The sequence below is a fragment of the Thamnophis sirtalis genome, unplaced genomic scaffold (genome assembly GCF_051295495.1).
Source record: "Thamnophis sirtalis isolate CommonGarterSnake01/CBP01778 unplaced genomic scaffold, rThaSir2_p1.2 scaffold_1, whole genome shotgun sequence".
In the NCBI taxonomy this organism is placed as follows: domain Eukaryota; kingdom Metazoa; phylum Chordata; class Lepidosauria; order Squamata; family Natricidae; genus Thamnophis; species Thamnophis sirtalis.
Genome location: NW_028261381.1, coordinates 73,442,022 through 73,456,415, shown reverse-complemented (window position 1 = coordinate 73,456,415; position 14,394 = coordinate 73,442,022). Strand labels below are relative to the sequence as shown.

Genomic DNA, 14,394 nt, shown 5'->3' with positions numbered 1-14,394 from the left:
TTGTTTGGAACTGTGAAAAAAATGAAATGCTTAGTAATATTAGGCCTTTGCAATAATGCTGTGGCATGCTAGGGCAGTCACATGTGGCAGGCTGCCCCCCTATCATCCAAGTTTATGGTGAACTCAAGAGAAGTATCAAGTCACTAGGCTATGCATAGAAAATAAAAGGCAGCGACTCTCTTTCCCATTATCCAGTTCAGATAACCTTACCTTGGCAAGATCATTAGCTCGGTCTCCTAAGAGTTTTTAGTGTGAAGTGCAATCTCCAACATTGGAATAATGCAAGATTATTCTGTTTTAACCCCCCAAATCCAATGGGCTATAGCCCAGTGGTGGGCTGCTGCAAGTTCGGACCAGTTCCAGCGAACCAGTAGTTCTGGTGAGTAGTTGGCCCCGCCCACTTGCCCCTGCCCTATCCTGTCCTATATTTCTGTGTTTTTCAGTTCAGCTGATTCGCGCGGCACAGCGGATCGCTGCACCACAGCTGTTTTACTCACCAGCACTGCAGTCAAAGGTACGTTTTAGGGCTTAAAATGGGCAGTTTTTGAATGCTAAGCGTGCATTAGGCAAGCAAGTGCCTGAAGTGTGAGTGCGCATAGCCCATGCCTTTTATATGAAAACACAAAAAAGAGATTAAAATGTAAATACAAAAGATAGCTCTCCATTCAATAAAAAGTCAGGTCCCACAATGTGTGTGGGGGGTGCATGTGCAGGGGACACTCACATTGCATTTTGGGGGTTTGTGCAGATGCATGCACGCCCCCTCAACTCCTGGGCCTGGAAAGCCGCCTGCACCAACCTGGAAGCCAAAAATGGGTGGGGGGGAGGCGGGGTGCATATACAGTGTGTGTGTGCATGGATGGGGAGGGGCGCTCACATTGCAATTTGGGGTTGGGTACTCAGCACCAAAAAAGTTAGCCATCACTGCTGTAAAGGATACTTGTGTGAAAAACGATCACGTCACTTTTTTTTAGTGCCGTCACTTCGAACGGTCACTAAACGAACTGTTGTAAGTGGAAAGACCAAGTTTAATCTAACACAGTTGCAGGGCACTCGTTTGGGGAAGGTCAGACAGCTGGAAAGCCTCGAACTTTCTCTTCTCACGCAAACTGCTTTAAACAAAGCAATTCTAACTGCAGTTTCGCTTCCCGGAAAAAAAAATTGTAGCTACTTCTTCTCCAGAGGAAACCCAGCTGGCGAATGAAAGCTTAGCTTCTTGGAAAGCCAGATAACGGGATCGCTCTCGACTGCGCAGGACCGCTCAGACGGGAAAAGAAACTTAAACTTTCACGAGAGTCACGTGGTTTACAGGAAAAGCGCAGACGAGAGCCAAAGGCAGCCCGAGGTCGTGCTCGCGACTGTGCAGTGCCTCTTGGAACCGATGGAGGCGAGCGAGAGCCCCGAGCATGCCTCCCCCCCCCCGAAAGTGCCAATGCGAAAGATGGTTCTCGCTGATTGGCTGTCATTGGCCAATCAACTTGCCCTCCGATTCGTAATATAAACATCATGCAGAGGACCGAAGTTCGTTGTTGTTTCTTCTGTCGTAGGAGATCTCTGCTAGTGAAAAAAAGGTAAGGATTTGTCATTTTCATGCAGTGGCTTTACGTGGTAGCTGAGCCGTAGTTGAAGAAGAAGAAGAAAAACACCACTTCTTCTAGGCGGGTATTTTCCCTTTTTCTGTGTCTTGCTGGAACAAGAGGTTTTTGCAGATGCTTTTCTGATACAGCGTCCAATTGTGACAATTTGTTCATTCAACTAAATTCAAACTACCAAATTAAATTATTTTTTAAAAGTTTCTTGAAAATGCATTTGCAAATATGAGCCGAAAAGAGTGCAACACCGAGGCGACATCTTAATTCACCTGACCCACCACGCCCCCTCCCCCCATCCCAGATCGCAGGTGTAGAGATTTGACCTGTCTGCGATCAGGAAATACTGGGTGCGATTTGCTCGTCGGTGGCTCCCGGCAATAGTTACTCAATAGATTTATGCAGGATTTTCCCCTGTTGCAGTTACCTCAGTCCAGGAGAAGAATTTAGATGCACGTTGTGATAGCAAACGACTATATGGTGCAGAGAGAATCCTGCAGTATATCGCTTTATATAGTTCTGCAGATTGCATGCAACAAAAATTCTTGCATGCTGGTAGGAGACCTACTTAATGTTATCTCTTAATGTGTTCTCTGGTAATGTGCATATGGATGGGGTATTAAGCAAGTTGGCAACCAATATAGGAGGGGACACAGAATTTTGGAACCTTTGCTTGCTAAGTTTATTTTCACCAGCATTTGAGCTGATGGAAAGCTATTTCTGTGCTACTAAAACACTTGAGTCTGTTTTGTAGCCTTCAATTGGTTGTTTCAATTGTTGCCATATGATGCACAAATTTGTTGTGGAATACAGTAAAATGATACAGTACGTGTGGGTAATGATTTAGAAATGTTGTAAGGAGTTGCAAAATCTTTTAAAAACTCTTGTGGGTCTGTTACATAGAGACTACAAATATCTTTTCACTATGGGTTTCTATCATATCAAATAGGAATTTTCATCTATTTGAGGCAAGTTTTGTACATTTATTGCTTTAAATATTTATATTCTTCCCTCCTGCAGTTCCTTCGAGATAAACTTTCAGTTTGAGAAAATCAAACTTGCAATATAGTTAGAACAGTCAAAATCTAAAAATAGTGTGAAATTGTCCTAATTAACATTTCACCATTTAAAAAGCAGGGATTTTTTTAAACAAAAATCTTTACAACATATTACTATGTCATCAAAGTAAGTTTCAAGCAAGTCTACCCCACAAAATGAGATGTTTGAATCCTTATCACCTGCTATCCCCACCCCTGAAAATCTGAAAGAGAACACACAGCAGTGATTATTTTGGTGGTCAGGCAGATCTATTTAGCTAAAGGGAGACATGTTTTGACTGATGCGCCCTTAAGTACATCTCAGTTTTTGCAAAGCACTTGAAGCATGTATTCATGTACGTTGTGTGAGGTGGGAATATTTGGCCTCAGGGCTAATCACATGTTAGATGAAGACTGCATAGATCTGATCAATAGTGTTGGACCCTTATCTGATGCCAAGCCCAATTACCTCAATGTAATTTGGAGACTCCCTAATTTGATTTTTGGTCCCTCTTTGAAACACCCCAATTTAGTACCCATCATTTGAAAACTCTGTTTCATGATATAGGCTGGCTTAGAAATCTGGGAATTGGGGGCTCAATGGGTGAATGGTTGGAGAAGGTAGGAATTTTCACCACTACTGGCAAGGACAGCAAGTTTAATTTCCCTACTCCATCTGGAGGCGGTGCATAATTGCTTTTCTTCAGGAAGTGTGGCCAAGCTATGGTGTGCTTCTTGAAATTGTGATAGAGCACTTTCTGGGAGGAATGTGATAACTGAATGAGTTCAATCTGCCATATTGATTAGTTCACTGAGCTAACTATTACAGTATGATGCGTGCCAGGTTTTATTTATCTGTCCAATGAATATGGCTGCCATATCTCCATTCTGGGCGTGCCAGGTTTTATTTATCTGTCCAATGAATATGGCTGCCATATCTCCATTCTGGGCGTGCCAGGTTTTATTTATCTGTCCAATGAATATGGCTGCCATATCTCCATTCTGGGCGTGCCAGGTTTTATTTATCTGTCCAATGAATATGGCTGCCATATCTCCATTCTGGGCACTGCGGACAGTAAACAAAATGAAAACAGAAATTCATTAAAAGCCAAAACCCAAATAAGGCCTGCATCAAGGCTCAATAAACACACAAAACCACCACAGGAAGATTATTATATAGTAGCATCAGGAACTATTTCATGACAATTTATTTCACATAAGTAAAGGTTCCCCTCACACATATGTGCTAGTCGTTCCCGACTCTAGGGGGCGGTGCTCATCTATATTTCAAAGCCGAAGAGCCAGCGATGTCCAAGTACGTCTCTGTGGTCATGTGTCTGGCATGACTAAATGCTGAAGGTGGTGCATGGAACGTTGTTACTTTCCCACCAAAGGTGGTTCCTATTTTTTCTACTTGCATTTTTACATGCTTTCAAACTGCTAGGTTGGCAGAAGCTGGGACAAGCAACGAGAACTCACTCCATTACATGGTGCTAGGGATTCAAATCGCTGATCGACAAGCTCAGCGTCTTAGGCCATGAGCCATCGCATCCCCTTTTATTTCACATACATGTGCACCAATGGGGAGAATGCTTAAGAGTGCTCTACCTACATGTGCACCAATGGGGAGAATGCTTAAGAGTGCTCTACCTAAATGAGATTAGAGGTATGCAAACCCACAGACAATCTTTCTCTGGGGAAAGCCCAAGTTTTGTAGCATCCTGCATTTATAGCTAAATATTGCAATCTCTTCTTGGTATTTCATATTGCTTAGTTATTAATTAATCATGATTGATAATTAATCAATTGATATTGCAGTTTTTGTGGGCTTATTTTGAATGGACTACCATGATAGTATGACAAACATTTATTGCTGAATTCTGGTCTGAAATGATTGACTTCTCTATTTCTAAAACTGCCCAGGGTATTATAAAAGTTGAGAACATGATATGGGAGCTGAATTTGAAGCCTACTTGGCTATGAAGTAATGAAGTAATACTATGATGCAATAAAAGTTCATAAACCTGAAATTAACATGGGTTACATCATCTGGTTGTTGTTTTGGAACAGGTTCTCCTCGGAGGGTTCTTCCATTAATCCATAAGTTACTCAGTGTAAGAAATAGAAAATTCTTTCATATTTCACCTGACAGCTACACAATGGCAACATCAGCAAATAAGGGGTGAGTGCTCCTGAGGTAGAATTGTAAAACAAACAATAATAAAAATGTATGTTTATGCAGAGGAAAAGTAGGTTTGGGTATCCTTACTTTTATTCATACACTGCTTTTCAGCTAGTGAATAGTATGATAAATCTGTCAGTGAAGCCGAGCACTTTTCTTTTCTGCAAATAAGAGCTTTTGACCTAAATTACATTGAAAGGGATGGAAAAAAGCACCAAAGCAAGAAGAAATTGAGACTTCTTTATTCAAGCATTTGGAAGTAAATTCAATAGCATTTTCTTCCCTGTACATCTGCTTAGAATTTCAACTTTACACATCAAACCCTATAAATAAAATAACAAAAAACAAAATAATAGTTTTTACAATTCCATGCTGACCTTAAGATGCTGGCAGAAAGTGAACACAATATATCATAAACTTGTGAGCCAGCTTAATATTTCAGCATAGCATCTAACACATTCTGACATTTTGCATTTACACTCCTGGGTTGGTGGTAAGTCACATCACTTGTACTCGGATGTATTTTTAATATTTTGCCCTCCCTCTACAGATACAGTTGATTGTGTCTGTTCTATTTTAGATGAATCAGAGAGTCATACACATTATTACAACCTTGGTTAACCCAGTACTTTCCATGTATCTTGGACTAGAGCTCCCACAATGGTATTACTTTCCTGTCAGGTTAGTGGGTGTTGTAATCTAGTAATATCACTAGATAAACTTACACCTTGTGCTTCTATGTAGCAGCTGGAAATGTTGGGTTTCAGAACAAAAAGAAGAGTAAACAATGAACATTACACTGTAAAGGGTGGGGGATTTACAACAGCCATAATTCTGCACTGATGTAATAGTGTAGTATAGGTTACTTATTAGCCATTAAGAAAACTCTTGAGTTACTACCTCATCATACTCTTTCAAATTTTTTAAACTTAGAGAGAAAACTCTTATATTTATTTTAAAACTAAATGTTTTTTAAGAAAGTTTATCTGTATAACTAAAACAATTTTAATGGATCTTTTAAAACTTTTTTTTAAGATACATATGTTCAATAATATTTTGTAAACTTAGGAATTATTCAAGCATTATGTAGAAGAAAAATGACAGATTAAAAACTTCCTTTTCTGTCCCTCTTCCTCTTAAACATAAAAGGTTTCTAAGCACAAAGCAGTGCATTGGAATTTTCTTTTAATTATATATCTCAAATCAATAGAAAATCCATTTTTACTAATAAGCTTAACTAAATAGTGTAGCATAGGTTACTTATTAGTCATTAAGAAAACTCTTGAGTTACTACCTGTGTTATTTCTGGAGGAGTTACTCATATAAAAAACATTTTCCATCTATCTAAATATGATAACATTGCTGGGTATGTACTATAGCTATTTGGCTTTGAAGGGGAGAAAAGGATGTACACAACAGGTAGCAGAGTATCAGACAGATTAGGTTAGGAAAAAACACAGTTCCTTCCTAATTGTTGGCAGTTGCTCAGGGAACATCCCTCTCACAATTGCACAACTCTAATGTGTCAAATTAATGATTTGTTCTTCTTTTGTCTGCAAATTCACACTCTCACTGCCGTCAAGCAATAGATAAATGTTGCAGAACAGGCAAATTAACATCCACAAGGTAAACAAGTTCAAGTACAAGTTCAAAATAAGCACATCTAACAGCTATTGTCTGCCATGTTTGCCTGTTGACATTTTTCAACTTTGGAATAAGGATCAAGTGAGAAAACCAGGAAAGTCCAGACTAGATAAGAAAGTTAAAAAACATTCCAGAGTGGTGACAAACTATATTTGTATTGTTACCAAGAGAAGAATGGATGTTGTCTGTTGCATCATCACGTATTAAGCTTGGTTTGAGGGAGAAAAAGTACTAAGTTACACAAGGTTGCTATACGGTATATTGTGATGCTCAGATTCACCTGAAATGGAAAGGAATGATCCAATCAAGCTATACCATGAAAAAATTGCATTTTTGTGAAGTTCAGGGGGAAAGGATTTGATTCTGGCTTCTTTATTTGAAAACTCTATTATGAAAACTGCACTTCTTTTTCTTAATTAGAGGTTTTATTGTTTTGTATAAGGTCTGTAATGAGATTTTGGAGATCATCCTGCATGTGGACTTAAGTCATTTTACTTGTGGGGAATCTGGGCTATAATTTTCAAGAAGTAACGTTCTTCTCTTTGTTCACTCAGGGATCCTAAAAAAGTTGGGTTTTTTGACTGGTTGATTGAACAGATCAACAGTGGAAGATACAAGGGTTTTTTGGACTGGACAGACAAGAACCACACAACCTTTCGTATCGGATGGAAGCATTTTTCAAAGAAGTCTCTTGTGGCAGATGATTATGAGATTTTCAGGGTATGAACATCATCTGCTCAAAATGATTATATGTATGTGTTTGTCCTGCCAAACGGAGTACTATCTTCTGTAACTGTTGCAAGCTTCTAATATTTTGAATAGATCATGATGTAAGCTTTCACAGGCCTACTCATTGATGCTGAAAGAAACTAACATAGCATTTTTCTGAAAGCTTGAAGAATTCATAAGGGATCCTAAAGTGACACTTCCATTGTAGGTTGGTCTTCCAGACTTTCGATTGTGGCTGCATATTTCTTCCTTTTTATTTTTGATAAAGGAGAAAGGGTGGCGGTAATAATATCTGATAGTTTAATGAAAACCATCTCTGAATTAAAAAGTATTTTAATCTTTGTTCTCATTGTAGTTGCATTCAGAAACTGCCCGTAAGCAAACACCTGTTATTTATAATGGGTGGAGATTGACATCAGTTCTCCCATTCTGAGTAGCAGATGCCTCTCTCAGTATATGTGATTACTTTTATTTAAATAAAGTTTTATTAAGGTTTATTAGAAGATAAAATACAATGCAAATCAAGATTAAAAACTAGGGAGTGCGGGATAAAAAAGGAGAAAAATAAAAGATTCTGATTTCCATTTCTTTTCAACACAGTAAAATATTAATACATTTATGACCTCAACTTTTTACATTACCTATAATTATTACAAGCCAGTTCCATAACTATAATTATTAAATGTTCAAACCAAATCCTAGATTTCAGGCTTTTCTGTTTCAACCCCCCCCCCCCAGAAGTAATAGTCCAATACAAACAAACCAAATCTCCTTGTTTAAAACAGTTTACATCACCATCTAACCAAATCCAATTTCCCCCTGTTGTAAGAAATGATATATATCTGTTTACATTTACTAATCTTTCTAAACTATGATCATCTGTATTAACAAAAATCATCATACTCTTTCAAATTCTTTAAATTTAGAGAGAAAACTCTTATATTTATTTTAAAACTAAATGTTTCTTAAGAAAGTTTATCTGTATAACTAAAACAATTCTAATGCATCTTTTTAAACTTTCTTTTAACATACATATGTTCAATAATATTTTGTAAACTTAGGAATTATTCAAGCATTATGTAGAAGAAAAATGACAGATTAAAAACTTCCTTTTCTGTCCCTCTTCCTCTTAAACATAAAAGGTTTCCAAGTTTAATTTCAATAAGATTGTACAAACTTAACAGTAACCTATTCATCCCATTTTCAAATATACTTTATAAGCACAAAGCAGTGCATTGGAATTTTCTTTTAATTATATATCAAACCAATAGAAAATCCATCTTGACTAATAAGCTTAGCTAAATTTAAGTCATTCCCTCCATCTTGTCAACATAAAATAAAATATTTTGCTTCTTTGGAATATATATCAAATAAATAGAAACTTTCCTTTTTCTCAAGAGAGTCTCAAATATGATTTTTAAAACAAATGCGTTAAAGTTTTCAATTTCCAATTCAATTTTGAAGTGGATATCCCAAACTTGTACCTTTGTGGATTGTAGATTTACTTGCAGTTCTTTCAACTGCACTGGGAGGCTTGTAGTTTAACCCATCATTTTGTGGGAACTGTTAATGTCAGATTTACGTTACAAAACTATTGTTGTCGTTTGTATTGGCAAACACTTGTGCAGTAGCCTCAGTAGTTTGATAACTTTCTGCTCTTGGTTGCATCTCTGGATTACTCACCTTTCTTCTTTGAGTAACTTGTTTATCTTGCTTCTCATTTGTGACATCTTTTGAATATGGTTCTATAAAGTGAATTATTTTGTTTAAATAATCCTCCAAAATAATTTTTGCAACCTCTTAAGTGGCTTCAATGTTGCATCATCTTCTGTTTTTTAACTGCCTCTTGTTGTAAAGAATAACTTTTTTTAAACAAAAAACTTTTTGTAATCAGTATCTCCTGACCAATCAGAATCCATTAAGTTGGAAGATTTCAGCCTCCCACAACAAGCTATCCAAAATTGCAAATTATAACTCCCAATGTTAAATAAAGGTCACAAATTCATGTAAATGACAAAATAAAAACCTTTTATTAAGAGTAACAGGTTGTGACTAAAAAGAACCTCTTTTAGCTTAGCAAAGGTAATAAGAGTAGACTTCCCCAATGTGGCATTCTCCAGATGCTGGATACTTGCATTTTTGAAAACTTGCATCTCTAACACACATTAGAAAGGGCACAAAATTTGAAGAAGCTATACATGAAAAACTACACAATGAAATAACATCTCTAGTTACCTGTTCAGTACATCTTTACCTTTCATAAAGTTTTGGACTATTTGCTTTTTTATTAGATTCTGATTACCCTATTCCTGATTAGTTGAATCAGGAATTAGACAAGGTGGGACCTGACTTTTTATTGAATGGAGAGCTATCTTTTGTGTTTACATTTTAATCTCTTTTTTGTGTTTTCATATAAAAGGCATGGGCTATGTATAGCAACAAATATAGTGAATGTAAAGGAATTCCAAGTAAATGGAAAGACAAGTTCCGCCGTGCCCTGAACAGTACAAAAAGATTTGAAGAACTGGTGTCAAATGAACCTGACTTTCGCGAATACAGAATCATCCCCCTGAAACCAAAAACTGATTCAACAGCTAATACCTCTTCTGGTACAAGTAAGAGTTCTTATGTTATATTTTTAGCGTAGAGATAGAGAGGGATGCATTTCCTGTGTATAGGAAATGATGAGAAAAGTTAAAAGTCTGAGGTTTTGAAAGGATATCATTTAAAAATAAATGGTGGATATCCATACAGGTAATCCTTAAACGTATGACAGTTATTGAGCCTATCCATTTTAAGAGACCGCCTGCTGCCAATTACCTCCCAAAGACCCGTCAGATCTCACAGGGTTGGCCTCCTCCGTGTTCCGTCCACCAGCCAATGCCATCTGGCTACTACCCGGGAGAGGGCCTTCTCTGTAGCAGCTCCGGCCCTTTGGAATGAACTCCCCGCGGAGATCCAGACCCTCACCTCTCTCCAGGCCTTCCGGAAAGCCGTCAAAACCTGGCTGTGCCGGCAGGCCTGGGGTTGATGAGTTCCCCTCCCCTCTCGACTGGTATGGCTGTGTGATTTTTGTGTATTTTAATTATGTGTACTGTTGTTTATGTTCCCTTTCCCCCCTGAGTTGTTCGCCGCCCTGAGTCCCTCCTGGAGAAGGGCGGCATACAAATAAACCAAATACTAAATACTAAATGCTAATTGTAAAGCGAGAGGAAGTTAATTGAAACTCTTAAATGAATGAGTCCCCATCCTGGATCAGCCCAATGTATACATTAAACAATGTAGGGGTGAACGCAGGGGTGGTTAAATGTGCATGGGGTGCCTCAGGGATGCTTGCCTTGGGTCTTCCAGGGCCTCCACTACCCCCTGAGATACCCCCATGCTCTGCTTCATTTCCTTGGGGTTCCCACAGGCATCTCCATCCCTCACAATCCCTTGCTTACACTTTCAGAGATCTGGAGAACTCTTACTGGCCCCGTAGAGTCTTACTGGCCCCATGGAGCAGACATTTGCAAATTGACCTCAGCAAAGCAGCATTTTTTCTGCCTTTCTGCATGGCCTCTTTAACTCAAAACAGGATAATGAGCCAGAGTTTTTGCTTCACAGTTTCTGTGAAGCCAAGGTGGCGCAGTGGTTAAAAGCAGCACTGCAGGCTACTGCTAGATCAGCAGGTCAGCGGTTCAAATCTCACCGGCTCAGGGTTGACTCAGCCTTCCATCCTTCCGAGGTGGGTAAAATGAGGACCCAGATTGTTGGGGGCAATATGCTGACTCTCTGTAAACCGCTTAGAGAGGCCTGAAAGGCCTATGAAGCGGTATATAAGTCTACTGCTATTGCTATTGCTATATTGTATTTCCTGGTGAAAAAGTTTTAAAAGGAAGGGGGCAATGAAGGGTTAAGTGTTAAAAGGGCAATGCAAAGGGAGGGGGAAGAGCAGCTTTGCCTTCAAGGTCAGGTTGCAAAGAAGGCAAAGCAGCTCCCTCTGTCTTTGTCACACTGTCAGCCTCTGCTTTGCTGTTGCTTCGGCTGCCATGAAACGGGGAGGGAGGGCATGGTATTTGGGAGGGGTTACTCATTGTGCTGGAGGAAGGTTCTGGAGTTCAGCTGCTGATCGGACTAGGCATGCGTGGGAGTTTCCCGCCAGGACTAACGGCACCGACATTCCATCTTCGTGATGCCTTTTGAAGTTATCTCGCACCTGACACTTGGGAGAATTATGATTGGACTGTAACTGTGATGCCAAGGGGAGGGGAATGGGCTATTCTATATATCAATCGCTTTCGCGCCTAAATATTCAGATTTCGCTGCGCTATGCCTTTAATCATAATTAGTAAAAGTACACTTGCTTTCCACACATGGAGACTCGTGGTCTTTCTTTCCTAATTATCTAATGGAGAGGTGCTGACAGTAAGCGAAATCTCACTTGCACCCCACCAGGAGATTTCAAACTTCCGCGGCGGGTGCACTTTCAAGAAGAAACGAAGACAATGTCTTTGCACGCAAGCGATGAAGACATTGAAAAGGAAACCGCTGATCCATCATTAACTGAGAGAATGGCTGAGTTGGAAATAGCGAGCCCTGCGATCCCCCCCCATTCGTCCTTGTCTGTGGGACAAAAGGAGGACAGCGCAAGTTGGGATGCTGGAGTTACCAGGAGAAAACCTCAGGCGAAGCCACTTGAAATGGGGCAGATCTTGCCCGAACGAAGGCCCCGAGAAAGAGTTCAAACGGAGGACTTTGAACAAAGGTACTCTATGCAAAGATTCGGGGAGGGTGAAGAGGCCGTGGGGGGATGGGAGCAAACTAACCCAGAAACCGCTTCTCCCCCCCCAGCCAGAGCAGTTGCCAGAGCTGGGGGCCCCCCTAGAAGACGGAGAATGGCAAAAATCCCTCCCTTAACTGTGAAATTTGACGGGAATCCGAAAAAACTGGGCCTCTTCATTATGCAAGTTTATAACTTTATGGAAATTTATGGCCCCGAATTAGAATCGGATGACCTAAAAGTCCGAATGGTTTTGCTTGTGTTGGAAGAGGAGGCGGCCGAATGGTGCTTAAGTCTACACCAAAGCAACTCCCCCCTCCTGAGAGATTTTGATGCGTTTATGACTGCGTTTAAGAGAAGATTTGATGACCCCCTGACTGAGAAGCGGGGAAAGCTGAAGTTTATGACCTCCAGACAGGGGGATAGACCGGTCTCTCAGTATATTCAGGAGTTTCAACACCTGTCTGCTTATATGAAAGGGTGGTCTCAAGAGGAGCTTCTAGACCAATTCGCATTAGGATTGAATGAAGACATTTATCAACAATGTGTGAATCGACACCTCCCCAAGCACATTACCGCTTGGTATGAAAATGCAGCAGACATTGAGCTTGATTTGATTAGACTGCAACGTGCAAGAGAGGAGACAGAGAGAGAGGGGGAGAGAGCAGAAAAATCACCCCCCCAACTCAAAGGGCCCCTCCCCGCATCAGGGGTGAAAGAAAGGGAAGCTCCGCAGGCACATCCAAACCGCTCACTTGTTTCCGTTATGGAAGGGGGAGGCCACCGCACTCCGGAGTGCCGCACTAAACTCCCCGCAACCGCCCCACCCCCTGCCAGTAGGGAAGGGAAGACAAGCAAGGCCCCGGACAAGAAAAAGAAAGAAGCTGCTTTCGCTGCGGACGCCATCCCCCCCCCGCGGTTCATGCAAAACGTGGAGGGAGAAGCTGAAGCTTCCACCAGCTCCTCTGATGACTCCGAGGACGACGCCTCGCCTTGCTGGGTGAGTTTAAACAAAGGCCCCATGCTGATCCCGATAGAACTAAGGGTTCCACCCGATGGGGTGTCAGAGCAGCTTCCCGCCCTCCTTGACTCGGGTTGTTCCCGATGTATGATCAATCCTGCAATGGTGGAGAAACTAGGCCTCAAGTTAAAAACTTTGAAAACCCCTATTGTCTTTTGCCAAATAGATGGGTCCATAGCAGGGGGTGGCCCAGCCCACTTCTATACTGAACCTCTTGAGATGAAAATGGGCACCCACATAGAATTAATTTCTTTTATTGTGGCTCCTGGAATGGACAGGCCCCTCATTTTAGGCCTCCCCTGGCTTCGAAAATGGAACCCTCACATAAATTGGAGGGAGGGATGGTTGCGCATTCGCACAAGCACGCCTCCAGAAGGGGAGGGCGTTTCCCCGGAGCCTGTTAGCTGCAGCTCCGCTTTGGCCGCCAGAGGGCAGGAGAGAATTGAAGGAGAGGAAAAGATTCCTAAAGTGTATTGGGACCTGAGAGGAGTTTTTAGTGAAGAATCTTCCGATAAACTTCCGCCCCACAGACCTACTGATTGCTCCATCGACATTTTGCCCGGTGTCAAGCTTCCAAAGCCCCAAATATATTCCATGTCCCCTAGAGAGATGGAGGAAATGAGAAAATTCATTGATAAAAATTTGGAAAGGGGTTTCATCGAGCCAGCACGACCCAAAGTAGCTGCACCCGTATTATTCAGGGAAAAGAAGGATGGCTCCCTGAGACTGTGTGTTAATTTCAAGAATCTGAATGGGATCTCGGCCCAAAACCTCTACCCGTTGCCGTTAATGAAGGACATGTTAGCCCAATTGGGGAAGGGTCGCATTTTCACTAAACTGGACCTCAGAGAAGCCGAGAGTCCGCATAAAGGAGGGGGGTGAGTGGAAGACTGCTTTCAACTGCCCCCTCGGCTGCTTCCAGTTCCGAGTGATGCCCTTTGGCCTGCAGGGGGCGCCTGCAGTTTTCATGCAATTAATTAATGAGATCTTGCATGACCACCTTTACAAAGGCGTTATCATATATTTGGACGATATCTTTATTTACACTCAGACTTATGACGAACATGTCGCTTTGGTCTACACTGTCTTGAAAAAACTCAGGGCCGCTGAACTGTATGCCAAACTGTCCAAGTGTGAATTTCATCAGGCGAAGATTGACTACCTAGGGTATCGTATCTCCCCCGCTCGCTACGTCACAGAGATCCCTCCTTCCGGCCCTATGAGTTCCACTCCAAGGCCAGATTGCGCGAGTAATCAGGACCCTGGTCTCAGGCTGTTGTTGCTAAATGCCAGGTCTGTTGTTCACAAGGCTCCCCTCGTCCGGGACTTAATTTTAGACGAGAGGGCAGACCTGGCATGTATTACTGAAACCTGGCTGGGCCCGGAGGGAGGAGTCCCCCTCGTAGAGATGTGCCCAGAAGGATTTCAGG

General features: G+C 41.2%; 1 protein-coding gene across 1 annotated transcript in view; it reads left to right on the top strand.

Annotated features, from left to right (window-relative positions):
- Positions 1 to 1,499: 1,499 nt before the first annotated feature.
- LOC148049564 (uncharacterized) overlaps positions 1,500 to 14,394 on the top strand; it is a 37,636-nt gene continuing 24,741 nt past the window's right edge. The window contains exons 1-5 of the mRNA XM_087704069.1: positions 1,500 to 1,571; positions 4,697 to 4,808; positions 7,007 to 7,172; positions 9,601 to 9,796; positions 11,619 to 12,943. Of these exons, the coding sequence (XP_087560195.1) occupies positions 4,786 to 4,808; positions 7,007 to 7,172; positions 9,601 to 9,796; positions 11,619 to 12,943 (1,710 nt within the window). The 5' untranslated portion in view covers positions 1,500 to 1,571; positions 4,697 to 4,785. The remainder of the gene's footprint in view (positions 1,572 to 4,696; positions 4,809 to 7,006; positions 7,173 to 9,600; positions 9,797 to 11,618; positions 12,944 to 14,394) is intronic.